This window comes from Wyeomyia smithii, chromosome 3 (genome assembly GCF_029784165.1).
Source record: "Wyeomyia smithii strain HCP4-BCI-WySm-NY-G18 chromosome 3, ASM2978416v1, whole genome shotgun sequence".
NCBI lineage: Eukaryota > Metazoa > Arthropoda > Insecta > Diptera > Culicidae > Wyeomyia > Wyeomyia smithii.
The window spans coordinates 32,774,543-32,790,337 of record NC_073696.1 but is presented as its reverse complement, the minus strand read 5'-3'; the positions used below and the strand labels follow the sequence as shown (position 1 = coordinate 32,790,337).

Genomic DNA, 15,795 nt, shown 5'->3' with positions numbered 1-15,795 from the left:
AAACCTAACTATTGCAACATGATACTCATGTATCTAATGGGCACATGATGAAGTGTACCTGCCGGGCTGTGCCGTAGCATAAAAGCTTATTAGCACTTCAGCTTAAGTGGTAAACCGTATGGATAACTTGGACAGTGCGCAAGTGAGTTGCTATTTCTCCATTGAAATGGATGCAAAATAATGGAGTTTCACAAAAAATCGTCATACAGACATTTGTCAACACGCCCAGTAAGCAAATCCTGTGTACATGCGTTTTTTTGTCTGGTATGATTCACTCCATAGGGTGATATTTCATTTGTGAACCAATTTTTTTCTTTGTGTATGTGAAACTAACCTTATCCTGGAAAAACTATTTTTTATTTTTGCCACTGTATTTTTTTTGCAAAATCGAGGCAAAATTGTCCCATTTACGATACATACCCTATCTGGTATTAGTCATACGTTAGATTGAAATAAACAGCATGACACGTGTGAGATTCAATTAATTTTGGGGCCATCCTCATTCCACGTGGACAGATTTTTAATGATTTTGAATAGTAAATAGTAAATAGGTCTAGCCACTCATGATACAAATTTTATGATCAGAAAAAAACTCTAACAAATGCAACATGAAAATCGTTCAAGTTAGTTCACGTAACTCAAGATGTAGTTAACAGGAAATTGTACATTTAATTGTGTTCACCGTAACATGCCCTCATTCCCTTAATTCGAAAATATCATGGGCGCATTCGGAACTAAAATTACAACCCTAGTGCTCCGAGTAATCGACAATCCGAACATACCGCCTATATTGGATGTACTTATCTCAGTTCGATAATTGTAAAAAAAGATACAAATTATTGCACCTCTTTCCAACAAAGCCCAAACGGGACGGTAGTATTTATAACCACAAGCTGCGCAGCCAAGTGCCGACAACGAGGAATCGCTTTCAATCGTGACTGTTTTGCAAATAAACGGTGAAGTATTCCACCTGAAGAAGAAGTGTTTTTTTCGTCTCATCTCGTTCGACCATTGCTTAATAATTTTCAGTGCGCAGCATCATCTCTTGCTAGACTCTTGCCGAACATTAATTGCATCATCGCAATAGCAGCAGCAGCTGGTACTCACCCATTCGGCTTGGTACACCAGACAGTTGCAGCAGGTGACGGACGCATCGGGTGATGGGAAACGACCGGTAGCAGCAGGAGATCTTCGTATCCGCAGTCTCTCGTGTCGCGGTATGCGATATAAAATGATAACGCTGTGTAATGTTCGAACAACCTCTCTCTCTTAGACGATCTTTAGAGACCGTTGATATGGTCGATGGAGTGATTGCCCACTTGTACGCTATATGCATCGTTATTAATTGTTTAGAGCTACAAAGATTGTTGTACTTGCTTGAGCGTTGTTTTTTTGTTTGTCTGTTGATTGACTTCGTCAGTTGGTTGATCATCATTTAAGCGAACGCTTTTTTACATTCATAACATCATCAGTTTTCTTCTGTTATAGTTCAAATTGGAGTATTAGAACTAATAATGCTGGATCACTAAATCGAACTAAATTAGATTCACTGTTAACACTAGGTTAATTGTGAATTGTAAATAATTAGGTTACTTGGGAATGGCGACTTATTTAGTCGCATACAGAATTGCTATTGAAAACATTGACACGTGTTTTGTTGGGCATGTTTACACCATGTTTTGCCGAAACCATATTAGTCTTGTCACACAGAGTTTTGTAGTTTCATCGATTGCTGCACAGCTGGTAGGGCGTCGTACACAAATTACGTAACGCATGAAGGGGGTGGAGGGGGGTTGAATCTGCGTTACTTATTGTTACGTTCTTGCAGCAATAGATTGGAAAATCTTCTAAGATTCTTCTCAAAAGAAGATAAATTGTAACTTTATTATTCACACTATTGTAATATTGATAATAGCCAAGCCTTGTCAAAACGAAAAATTCGACCTCTGATTGGTCGTTATATGATTGCTTCCCAAGCACGGTCGACAGAATCATATACCTTGCAATTGAAAACATGCTATTTGGCCTATATAAGAGCCTGTTTCAGCCGAAGCCGCTCATAATAGTTCTAGACAGCGAAAACAGCAGTCATTCTTTCTTAGCAGCAGCACTAGCCCTGTGGTTAGTCACCACGTCTCAGGAGCAGCGCGGTTCTTCTCAGCGTGTGTCGCCAGACTGCCATTATTCCCCCCGTGTTGGGGCAGCATAAAGATTGCCATCAGGAAATCCAATTTTAAACATCAAAATGCCTTTTTTCAAGGCAAATAAACAAGTCATTGAAAGTTAATAATTTTTGTCAACGCAAGCATGCATCCTGTGTTGCATCCTAGCAATTTAAATTTGTCGCACCCGTCTAATTTACTGAATGTGAAATAGCTTCCACAGTGCATGTTGTCCGTGTATTTTAATTCCCCCAATGTTAGGGAAGCTCAAAGGTTGTAAATAGCAACCGATTTTGAACCGCAAAATGCTTTTTTCAAGGCACATAAAAAAATAATTGAAGGTTAATAATTTTCTGGCATCAACACAAGCAGACATTCTGTGCGGGATGCAATCAAATTCTGTTTTAGTTGTCTAATTTTTACTTTATTTAGTAAACCCCTCACTGTAGGGGCAGCGCAAAGGCTGCGATCAGCATAACCGACATTGAATAATAAACTGCCCTCAGCAGAGAGAGAGAGAGAGAGAGAGAGAGAGAGAGTCAGAGTTTTCTAGTTTTATCGATTGCTGCACAGCTGGTAGGGCGTCGTACACAAATTACGTAACGCATGAAGGGGGGGAGGGGGGTTGAATCTGCGTTACTTATTGTTACGTAGGGGGGAGGGGGGTAGTAGTGACAGTTACGTAACTGTGATTTTTGCGCGAAATTGAAAATTTCGGAGGGGGGTCAGGCTGATCAACGTTACGTAATTTTAGGGGGGGGGGAGTCATGTCGAACGTTACCTATCGTTACATAGGGGGGAGGGGGGTCTGAAATCTAGATTTTTAGCGTTACGTAATTTGTGTACGACGCCTAGTTGTTCAACAACTGCGAAAATAATTGCTAAATACGGTAAAAACAGTTTTTCGCATACAGTACACCGTGTTACATCTATGAAAAATTTGCTGCGTAACAAGCTGCATAACGTAACTAAGTAAAGGATTTTGAAAATTGAACATATCGTAGCTGCTACACTGCCCAAAAAGGAAAATGCTCCTTTTTGGGACTTATGCTTTCAAGTATTCTGTAATCGTTAATATTAGGATTTTTTTTTTCCTGTATGGACTTCCTCACTGCGACCAGAATCGTTGATCTATTGTGAGATATGCCCGGGTGTCTGCTGTATCCCGCACTTATATTTTTAGCAATACCGCTATTGAGAAGTGGCATGCTTATTATTATTTTTGATCAGTGCTTGTGTGTAAAGTACTTCCCCTCATTTTACACGCTAACTGTTCTTCTATACCGAGCCTCCTTCCTCCTGCCAAATATCGCCAGTTATAATTCCCTGGAGAAGTTTCGTCGTGCGTCCTTCTGGCCAGTTTTATTGATAAGAGGGACTTATTTTTTGTTAAGAGGAAGTCACGCAAAGGTATTATAGAATTCAGCGTAATGCAAGGGTAAATGGTGGGGAACCTGAGAATAAACTCATACTTAAAGTCCTTTTTGACATCGAATGGCCTGATTCTACTAAGATTCTGACCCACGAACCCAAAGCGGACTCTGTAACCTTGCGGCTACGCAGCTCCCCCATAATTATACAGATCTATTATGAGCTTTAATGTACGAAAAACTCGTTTTTCTCAGGCACTTCTGCTTGTACACTTTCCATATCCACAGTCTTGTTCGTCACGAAAACCGAGGTGTTTTATTTGCAACTGCAAATGCCTTGCCAGATTATAAGTTTTCTAACGTATTTGAACTTGCTTTATGAAACTTTTATAACATTGTTAAACAAAGCGCAGATTTAAGACAACAACTTTCTCATGTGTATAAGTTCGATAAAAATTGATGAAATTTCGTGCAAAACTAGTTTTGAGTGTAATGTTTACATGTGCTAAATTTCATCACAATCTGTCAACTGGATATCGAGCTGTCGTGGAAAATCCAGGTCAGTCTCACAGGTGGATCGCGTAACAGTTGGTAATCGACCATTCGATCTCGTCTCGTATGGTAAAATCGTTCAAGAAGACTCAGACAACCCATCAGCGAGCTGGCAGCGAAATAATGAAGACGACCTACCCCGTGGATGCAAGGAAGGTGAGGGATTACTTCATGCGCAATCCGAACTTTTCGATTCGCAACTTGGCCAAGAAGGTCAATTCTTTCGTCTGGTTCGTTCTGTAGACAATGAAGCGAGCCAGACTTAATGGTTTCAAGGTGAATAAGGCGCCTAACCGAACCGATAACCAGAATACGGGGGCAGAGGCCACCGCCAAGAAGCTTTACCGAGAGTGCTTGGTGCAGCCGAAATGCATCGTAATGGACGATGAAACGTACATTAAAGCGAACGCCACGTAAATGGCCGGCCTGGAGTTTTTTGTTAGCAAGTCCCGTCTAGATGATTCGGGAAAGTTCCGGAAAGAGAAGTTTGACAAATTTGCCAAAAAGTACTTGGTGTGGCGGGCGATCTGTGAGTGCAGCTGCCTTCCGATTCAGAACTCAACCTTCTCTGTATTATACACATACTTTGAGGCCAACTGTTCAGTGTACAGTACAGTTGTTGGATCGCAAAATCGCTGATGGAGAGGTACGAAGCCAGCGATGATGTTTTCGTGCCGATGGAGGCAAATCCGACAAATTCACCTGAACTTTGCCCAATAGGAAACATCTCTGCCGTGGGCTGGCGTCAAATTTCATTTTTTATGTATTATGTAGTATGGGTTGCCACCTTCAAGATGTTCATGGCCGTTTTCAAAAATGTTGATAAATAACTGAGAAATGCTTTTTCGCGGCGACTGTTTGTGATTTCAGGTTTTGGATTTTCGGCTTTGTGAATTTATATGCAAAGCCGAAAATCCAAAACCTGTAACTGAGAAATATCAAAAATAAAAAGTGACGTTAGTGCCATTTTGCATAGAAGTGACGTTGAGATACGGATACGATAGTGTATCATGCTTGTGGAGTGGATAATTTTAAGTGTATCCTTGCTGCTGACCGACCAGTACGCATGGGAAACTAGACTGCTCAGGCGCACCGACGTCACTTTTTATGCAAAACGTTGAAATGATTTTGTTATTTTGCAGTAGAAGTGACTTTAGCGTTAGAACTCAATGCGTTTACATAAATAAACATTTCAAAGTAATGGGATACGTTTTTCAACATTCAACATCAGCACAGAAATTATCATTTATCTTTAGCGTATCGAAAAAAAGCACATTGCCAGAAGAATGTATGGATTTCAATGGTGATCAATTTCACCCCAATTTACCTCATAGTACCTTATAGAATCATCGAATTTATTCCATGAAGTAGACGATAGAAATTTCACCAATAGCCATAGAGGTTTACTGGAGCACATACCAGTACTTGTTTTGAAATTATACTATTTCGGGAAAAATGTACATGAAGCTAGTTACCTGGAAACAGCGTTGCAAATCGAGCGAGAAGCAAAACCTTTTTTCTCCTTCCTGCTTGAGAACGAGGCGTATGCTACGCTTCTCAAGTCTTTTGCACGCACGCTTTGGAGATACTCTTTTGCATTTTCCTGGGTAGCAGCAAGCACGCACCTGCACGAACAAACTCTTTCGTATTGCTACACTTAGAAAAAATGTCACGATTACTTCAAGTATTTTTGCACTTGACTCAATTCGTCACATCGAACTGCAAGTTGAAGTGATTTAGTGTTGATTTCTCGATCATTACCACTTTCCAATGAAATGATCTTGCGTTGAAAACTGGTTAATGGAAATCACCATCGTATTATAATGAATATCTCTTGTATTATCACCACTGTTTAAATCAATTGAATTTCAGCTGCAAACGTCAAAACCATGAGGCGAAACAAAAATAGTGACGATGGTGAACAGCGCAAGCAGCATATTTACCAAGAGATCAAAAATTTATTTGAGCGTAAGTTTTATTGAATCTTTTGAATTAAAATAACAATAAAACGACTCCTTTACAGATCATGAAAGCGATTGCATCGATACAGTGACAAGGATCATATGTAGGATTATCTTATTATTAAATTAAAAATCTAAAATAAAATAAAAATGAAAAATCTCAAATAAAAAGAAGTCTCTTGAATTTATTGTGAATTTATATAATTATCCAATTGACCGACATTCCGTATCTCAAACATAAGCATATCAACAAAGATGAACATAACAACAGAAAATGAAGTGATTTGCTGTTGATTTCATCGTTCTTTGCATTAATATATTTCGAAAGATTTCCATTCAACTCTCAAATGTTAGGCAAGTAGTGCAAATTCAACAGCAAATCACTTTACTTCGACGTGATTTTTATTTACAGTGTACTCATCAACCGTAAAAGAGCACGCGAGTTCCTGCTAGTGAGTCGGGAGTACTCGACTAAAATTGCTCGACTAGGAGGAGCGCTTGAAAAACTGTGCTCGAAAACGAAAATGCTTCCGGTTTCTGCCCGGATCAGGGATACCAAATGTGCAGATTTGTCTGCAAAACGCAGATTTTTGGAGTCCGTGTGCAGATTTTTATTGATTTGCAGATATTTGCAGTTTTTCCACAGTTTCTGCAGATTTTTTTCAGAGTCTCCTTATATTTGCGCAGATTTTCTTAAAATTTGTGCAGATTTTAACAGACTTTTGCCTGCGCGAGCGAAATTTTTTCGGATCACGGAGAGATTTTTTTCAGATTTCGAGCACATTTTTCTGGTTTTTCGAGCAGTTGCAGACATTTTTCAAAAATATCTGGCATCTCTGGCCCGGATGCACCGACATGCTGTCAGTGAGGCAACGTGTAGGGTATCGGACTGCTTCGGTAAATTTTTTACAGCAGTCTAATGCAAAACCAGCCGAAGCGAACCGCTGCCGGATTAGTCCGATACCCTATCATTTTTTGTCCCTCTGCTACCATCGCAAAGCATCTTGAAACAATTGTCTTCGGCTGGTCGTTCTCGCGAGTTGGGGAGTAGGTAAACTTCGAGTACACACGGGGAGAGTGAACGGGAGTGTGTGCATATGATCTCGGGAGTAAATGCGAGCAAGAAAGAAAGCGAGAAAGAACAAGAAATAGCTTGAATAGACCATTTTACGAAATGACAGGTGTCACGGATCCTGCTGATATTGATGCTGCTTTTACGTGCGTTATGTCAGCGGTTCCGAGCTTACTGTCAAAATTTCATTCATGAATTGAGTTCAGAAACGTCTCGTGAAATGGTCTATGGAGAATTCTCTATTGTGTTGTGTGAAAGCGCATCACCGAGAGCCTCACATGAGGTGTTGCCTGCCGCTTACGAGCGAGACTAACAACACAGCCTGGAAATTGTTATAAAAATTGATCAATTTCACCCCCTTCCATGGTATCCTTCCCGAGAAGTCCCGGATTTCCGAATCGCAGGAATTAATTATTCAAATCCTGAGAAATATTCTCGGCTATAAGAATTATTGGAAAACCGATTTAAAATTACAGACCCTTTCAAAATTGTGTGCACTTTTACGCAATAGATCATTTTACGAACTGACAGGTGTCATGGAACCCGCTGATGTTGATGTTGTGTTTACGCGCGTTACACGCTCACTCTGGGCAACTCAGCGGTTGAGTTGAATTTTAATCATTTTTTTTTCAGTTGTTCGAAGACGTCAAAAAATGAATAGAATTAAATTAATCATAGCGGCAAATTTACTCAAAATTGGGTAACTGGTGCTTGCGTGTTGTTTTTGTTATTTTTTTTTTGCAATTAAAAGCAAACAACAAACCAAGCAAACCGTCTGAAAAAAGGAGGAAATAGAAATGTTTGAAATTAGTTGTTATCGGCAGGTAATTCATAATTTGAAATAATTGACTGTAACTAATGCCAATTTTTCTTTTCCACCGAGATTCGTTGGTTGGATATACGGCGAATAAATTCAAAGATCTCCCGTGTCCCGGCGAACAAAGGTAAATTTCTTGAAAAAAGCTTTGTTTAAAATAAAATTCATTAAAAATGCAAAATAAATTAATATCGAGTCAATAATGATAATTTTCCCGAAATTCCCTCATTGAAGCTTAAAGTACTCATTTTTGGGTCGAAAATGAGTAACTTTTACGCATCGCGCATCAGGTATAATATGGGTAGTATTTACTCAATTTTAATAACATTCGGTGGTACTCAAAAATGAGTAAAACAACTTCTACTCAATTTTGGGTACATACGGTTTTAGCGAAACTGATTCGGTTTTGACTCAGTTTTGGGTTTTCCAGAGTGAGCGTGTATGCCAGTGGTTCCGTGCATTCTGTCGAGATCCATGAATTGAGTTCAGAAAGGTCTTCTTAATAACTTTCATTCACATCTTCTTTTCGTTCATGATCTTATATAAACAAACCTGACCATTGGTTTTCTCTGTTGAATGTGTAACAGATTACACTACGATGTCACTCTACTGCATCACGCAAAACCAGAAGACAAAGGTCCGAGCTACTGCGATGTGAAGAAATGTGACTTGCGTATCCAGCTTTCCACGAGCGGTAATGGCGGATGGATTTGACATTTGATGTAGGTTGTCAAACTATGGTTCATTGATTATTTCCATTGAACTGAAAATATTTGGATGGATTTGACAAATAATGGAGGTTGTCATACTTCTAGTTCAATGGAATTTTCCATTGAACTAGTATTATTATATGTCAAATCCATCCAACTAGTGCTAGTCCAATGGAAATATCCAATGAACTATAGTTTGACAACCTACATCAAATGTCAAACCCATCCGCCATTACTGCTCGTGGAAAGCTGGATTAAAGAGTGTTACGGTCAAAAGTTGGTCGGTCATTTTTTATTAAAAAATCAAATCATGTTTTTTTGTCAAGTTCAATTCTTACAGAATAAAGGAAAAGTTCCTTTAACGATTTCAAATTGCCGAAACTTTCTCCTGACTCCTTTCATCAAGTTCTGTACAGCCTGCTTGGTCACTTTATTCGCCGCAGAACACTACTTAACCTTGAACTGCATCTCGTTGACAACTGCCTTTCTTGCCTATTGAAAGGGTTCATGTCCTTTGGCACCACCTGGTTCGCGGCATACAACTCCATGGCCTTTTTTCCGTAATGGTAAGATGCCAAATCCGGCCAAAACAGAACGGAACAACTGTATTGCTTGAAAAAAGGCAACAGACGTTTTTTCATGCCCTCCCGCACAAAAAAATTCTTGTTTGAAGGAACCTTTCGCGTTAAAAATTTTGCTCTCAGACCACTGGAACAGATGGCCTGCCACACGCTATATTTTTTTGCAAACTTCGACAGGTTAATCTGTTTCAAAATCTCTGCTACCTTCGGGCTTCTTCCGTTTTTTTGATTTTTGCTCAAATTTCCTTCTCTACCTGGCAAACACCTTGGATAACTAGACTTTCTCTCACACAGAGTAAGTAATTATCCACATTTAGGCGTAGAGTGTGAAATACGCAGAGTTCCTTTTCACTCTTAATCATCGCGTGTTAGGGGTAAACATTTGTTTGCTCTCTCAGTTTAAGAGGGAGTAGTTTTCGTTAGCTTCTCCTTCACTAGAAGAGAAGTTGGCCAAATATCAAAACACAGGTTAGGTTCACATTGAAGCCACATCTTAACCGTTTTTGAATTGAATGTTATAGGAAGATTCATAATTCACCATGGGTGCGTATCCTGCAGAAAGTTCGTTTTTATACAGTTTTTGCCGCACCCCAGAGCGGTGAGAACGGTAACGCAATGCTCAGTTGATCGCCGAGTTTCATCATCCTGTACCACGTAATCAAACTTCGTCAACATCTTCACGTACAGTTTTCACAATCGTTGTCAGGCAACACGATTTTGAGTCACAACCTTTTAGCAGGTCGACTGTCAGGTATGTTTTTCAGTACAATTCGCAGTTGTCACTTCCAGCTTGCTAGCGATATCTCGGACGGATAGGTTGGGATTCCGCTTGAAACTGCTGACCACTCTTTTCATTATTTTTTGCGGCCTTCGGATTTCGATTTCCCCCCATATTCTGTCTTTTTGTCAGTTGACAAACATTCTCCAAACACTTTTATTACATTGGCGACGGTTGTAAAGACGAATGACCACCGCGGTTAAAATCCCTTTAAAAAAAAGGTGACGGTTGATTTGCCCACATTCAACAATTTTGACAACTTGGCCTGCGAGTGATTCGGATTTTCGTGATGCACGAGCAAAATTTTAATACATTGCTTCTTTTGTTTCAACGCCATTTTCACAACTAAAGAGCAAATATTAAAATTAAACATAAGGCAAATGGGGGGTGTTAAGGTTTTTTGATACACGATAAAACAATACGGCAGATTGAAATTTACCCATTTTTTACCGTAAACCCTTTACTTGAGAAATGGAATGTTCCAGACTAGTTCGTGTCATTGATGAAGTTTTCACAGAACAAGTTATTGACGTTTAGCAAATGGCTTTAAGGCACAGTAAATACAATATTTGAAAGAAACTTATTGTATTTTTCAAATAACTTTCTTTTTGAGCGTCTTAGTAGAATGGAATTGAGTATTGAGAATAGGTTATGTTTCCATTTAATTCTACTACAAAAAATCGAATACCCTTTAATCGAATACCGTCCGCAGATAGGGTAACGGGGGTATGCATGCAACATTGAATAACACACCTAAAGCAGGTATTAGACGACGCAAATATTTGCTATTTTTGGTACGATTTTTATTTGCACAAAATAAAATCTGTATTAAAAACTAGCAAATATTTGCTTCGTATAATACCTGCTTAAGAATCATACTACACTATAATTTTCGGCGAAAAACTCTAGGTAGTGTTATTTTGGAATTAGTTCATACATATTCGAAGTCATGGCTAAGTCAACCCTAAGTCAAGAGGAAGTGGTAATAAACAAGTCAACGTCCAGAAGCTTTTGTAACAAATATGTATGCTTTTGAAACAATTCGTTGTTGTAGTAACATCAATAAAATGTCATAGAAACAGTTTGTATACTCTAACATGTTGGAAAAAGTTGAACAAGTGGTTAAACGCATGGCCGAAATATGTTTGCCTCTTTCTGAAGCAAATATATTTTGGCCATACCAAGTTTTGACATCTCTTTGATTACCGTTCGGCCGTTGCACGTGAACAAAGAAGCAGCTTGTGACAATTTACAGGTAATTACTTCTTAATTTATCACATTTAACAATAGAAATTTAGATAAGAATGCCTGTCAAACCGCTATAAGCCAAATCATTTAATTTTTAGATGCCTAAAATTTACAAAAATTCACAGCAGAAGGATGTTCTTCTCAAACCCACTATTTTCGTTCTAAAAATACCGATGATGATCTTAAATATAATTAGTCCGAACTATTTCCATACACGTCTGTAGATATAAAGGTGGGCCGAAGTAAAAATTTGGTGGACCAAAATATGTTTTTAGTACTTCGTAGAAATTTTGATATTTCTAGGATATTTTTCAATATATTGCATTGTTGAACGGTGTATATTAAAATAGACACTTAGCTTTTAAAAATGGTATAATAGAGTAGGTATTTATGTTGAAAAATTGTGTCTGTTTTTAATGAACTGTGCGAACACTTCCAAAGCTGGCGAAAATACCCCCGTTACCCTACGTATTTCGGTTGCTACATACAACCATCATCAGTGCTTATGTGGACTGTACACATGAGCACTGATGATGGTTGTATGTAGCAACCGAAATACGTATCTGCGGACGGTATTCGATTAAAAAGTATTCGATTTTTTTGTAGTAGAATTAAATGGAAACATAACCTATTCTCAATATTCAATATTTTTCAAATGCTTATAGTCGGCCAGTAGATGAAGGTTTGTGTGGATAAGGGCAACAACACAAGGATAAACATACTCTCCAGGAAGAGCATGACACGGCTTACTTCTACAGCAAGAAACGCTAATCTCTGTCCGAAAAGAGTACAAAAAGACGTTTTTAAGTCGTATTTTAAGAAAACCTGTCAACCAGTTTTGTGTTTTTTTTATTCAAAGATTAATAATGTCTTTTTAGTGTTTCAATACTTTTTTGTGACTTTAAATCTTTTTCTGTCTTTTTATTCTATGTGACAAAAAGTCAAAACTAAAGAAATCGTCGTTTTTTACCATTATTTGCAACTTTTGTTTTTCCCGGGATCGATTTCCAGAGAAATCAAATTTCTATTCCTCGAATCCCTGGGAGCTGAACATCGTCGGGAAATGGACGTTTTAAGGGCAAGCTCTGAAAAACAGCCGGGAAGAAAGAGTGGGTGAAAGTGTGAAATAAACTTGGTGCAAGTGTTGCACAGGATTTGATGGTAAAATTAGGTCCACGATGCGGACATTCAGCCAAGGAAAGAAGGTCGAATAAACTAATTTTGCAAAAACATAGCAAATATGTCTTTATTTATTCCCCGAGGGTTTCAAAAAAAAATCTAACCTTACTTTTGTTTTTGCATTCCACAGTTTCTTAATTTACAAACACATAAGGCTCCATCAGGTTCACTCCGCTTCAACCACAAATTGCCCTTTGTAGAAATTCACGAACTTCTTTGGTTTGTTGTGCATTATTTCATCAGTATAAGAAGTTGTTACTAGCTCCTAAGTCTAGGAGGCCTACAACCCCTAGCAATGAACGCATAGGTTAGTATCAGCAATTGCATAAACTCTCGAAAGATCAGTCACTTTTTCGCGAATTAATCAACTCAAATGTCATTCCGCGTGAGAAGTTAGCCTTTTGAATGTTTTGCAGGGAAATTGTCGTGGACGTTCTTATTCTTTTCTTCGATCAGTCTGGTTCTTCTGATCATTGAAAAGAGTGAAAAAGAGCTGCACCCCGAAAATTATTTGTACTCTCCAGACATGAATCAATGGAAACTTGTAACAATAGACCTAAATAAACCGTCGGTTGAATAGATATTTATACCACATTTCAGTCATTTTTCAGCTCAAAAACAAACACAAAAAACGCCGGTGGGGTAAACCCCTATCGTCTTTCTGATTAGTATTATAATCTCTTTTTTTTCGCCAGCTAGTAATCCTGCACTCGTTGGCCTTCCGTGCTCTACCGTATCGCGGGCTGGGTGTAAGACGATTGCCGTTGTGGATGAGCAGGCAACAATCGCACGAACAGCCACGGAACACAAGAGAAAACGCAAGACAAAACAACAATAAATTCATAAGCGATGACTTTCTCAGCTCGGTTGATGGAATGTACACGGTAGTGGCATAATCCAATCCATACGTGCCGGCCATTGGCGGCCCGGGTGTCGGATAGCGTTTTTGGGTGACCGCATATAACCAATACCATGGAATTTTTTGCGAATTTCGGAAACTAGAGAGATACTGCAGGTAGGACTGGCTTTTATTTCCTGCGAACGCTTGAGACGACCTGTCGGACGCGGAGGTGTGTATAGATAAACAGATACGCGCCTGGTTGCGTGTGTACGCGTGTTGGACAGTATTTAGCATAAACGACGAACCAAAACTCGTAGTTCAGGGTGGCGGCGCACGGGGATGCTGTCTGTACGAAATGCATACAACGGACTCACTCTCACTCTCGATAAAATCGTGCCGAACCGCGTAAACGACGTAATATTCAAATGTCGCGATAATTAACCCCATCGTTCACGGCAGATTGTGCAACCGAGGTGACAAGCTGTTCGACAGCATTTTTGCTCCGAATTCATACACTCTGTCCATAACAGTCTGGTATATCGTGGGACACAATTGGTATGTTTACTTAGCATTATGCGAAGGTTGACACTCACATGACACAGCATCAAACGCCACCGGCAGCAGCACCAGCAGTAATCTTATTAGACGTAACAGGATCCTCATCTTAGCTTCATTACTTCTTTGACTTCACTTGATTTCTTTAAATTTTGCCCCACTATATGGCTCCAGGGGTTCACGATCTCAATTCCAGTGGACGCAAAAAATTGCTGTTTGTGTACCAGATCTGATTTAACTTGAATCACTCACATTTCCCCGCTACACTGGGGAGCAATGATGAAAATCTTTGCCACTTGATGTTGATGGTCGGAAACTCTCACACACAATCGCGATAGGTAATCATCTCCTACTTTTTTGTATACAAAGGAGGTTGTGATTGTCGAGCAATTGTTGAAATTTTAATAATTTCTCATGCTTTCAATGTTGCCTAAGATTCAGCCTTGAACAGATCGCACACCCGTACGAGGCAGCACTCGCGTAGAGTTTAGCACCGACGCAACCGCTGTTGATTTGAATGTTCACGCGACGAACCCGAAACTGTGACTGATCGAAAAGTGCTGCCAACGCTGGAGCCTCCTCCCTGGCTTGGGTGGGGTACCAGCAGCCACCGTTGCCACCGGGGAGACACACATACGGCTCAACTACATCACCTAAACGTGGCTGCTGCAGAAACTGCAACCATCCCAGAGCACAAGGTAGGCTGAGGTAAAACAATTTTCCACTTTCAACTGATTTTCCTAAAATCCATTTCTAATGACAATGAGAGCTGTCTATTGGATTAATTATTATGTTATGTTATGGGTCAAAGAGCATTTTACCTTAGCACACCCAGTGACCCTGTGCACTGATTGTTGATTCACACAGAAACTCTCTCTTTTCATATTGGCGGTGGGTTTATAAGTGCGAAACCACGCGCGCGCTTGAATTGTTCGACCAACACGTGGTAGTGTTGGTAAGTTGATCTCTCTTGAAATCTTTTGAACGCGCTCAGCACTGAAACACTTTTGCGTTGGCCCCATATGAATGAATTGGATTGCATGAGCAGCTGTGTTCTTGTACCCTGATTCATCCAATACACAGCGACGAATACTCACTTTACAGTTCTCTAAACCATCATCATCGCATCATCGGTCTGTGCCGTGATCTTCCATGACCTACGACAATGCCCCAGCATCTTTACGGACCTCTAGCGCGATAGTTTTGATAGGGTACAGATGGTGATGCATCCGAACCTGTCGAGTCGCAAACCGTCGAAGTAGACAAACTCTTGCTCAGTCGGACATTAAATTGGGGTTTAATTTGGGTTGAATAACAGCGTGTGCAAAAAAGTGAATGGGATTACACTGCACGGTAACCAACGATTATCATCAGATAAAATGAGTTGTTGGGTTTCGATGAGAGAAAGAAATGCAGTTTTCCCAGCATTGTTTGTTCGAATTATTCCACCACTAATGCCGAGGGCCATGACATGTTATGTTTGCGATGCGATGAAGTTAAGAGTTAGTCTTTTTTAACACAATGCTGTTCAAAGTAACGTGCTCCTTGAACATAAAAACGAAGATTCGATTCCATTTCGAAGTAGTTTAATGCAAATAAAAAATTCATTCTATTATCCAACTGGAATACAACAAGTTGATCACAACCGTGAATATGAATCTTTTAATTTCACACCACAGAGCTTTTCGCGACTTTTTTTGTGTTATGTTTTACAAACAGGTCGAAAAATACCTGATTTGTTTCATACTTAATTGTTTCAAAAACCATTTCACATAAGTAATTTTGTACAAAGCTTTGCCAGAGTTTTCCAGTGCGGAAATTTAGTTAAAATTGATAATCATTTAATGACTGCCCGAGTGGTTCTTCAAATAATGTTGATTGTGGTACAAGAGCCCAAAATCGTGAACTTTTTTAACTTACTTTCAATCTATGATAAGAAGCTTCAGAGAATGAATGAAAAAATCAGTTT

At 39.3% G+C, this 15,795-nt stretch overlaps 1 protein-coding gene across 4 annotated transcripts in view; it reads right to left on the bottom strand.

Annotated features, from left to right (window-relative positions):
• Positions 1 to 15,795, bottom strand: part of LOC129732317 (uncharacterized) — a 79,264-nt gene that overhangs the window by 12,100 nt on the left and 51,369 nt on the right. Inside the window, exon 1 of one of the 4 annotated variants that reach the window (XM_055693121.1) lies at positions 13,865 to 14,384. The exons of 2 other annotated variants lie outside the window; for them this stretch is intronic. In XM_055693121.1, coding sequence (XP_055549096.1) covers positions 13,865 to 13,934 — 70 coding nt within the window. In that variant the 5' untranslated portion in view covers positions 13,935 to 14,384. Of the gene's footprint in view, positions 1 to 1,107; positions 1,600 to 13,864; positions 14,385 to 15,795 lie in introns of those variants that run through there. One more of the 4 variants, XM_055693120.1, reaches the window with a different exon arrangement.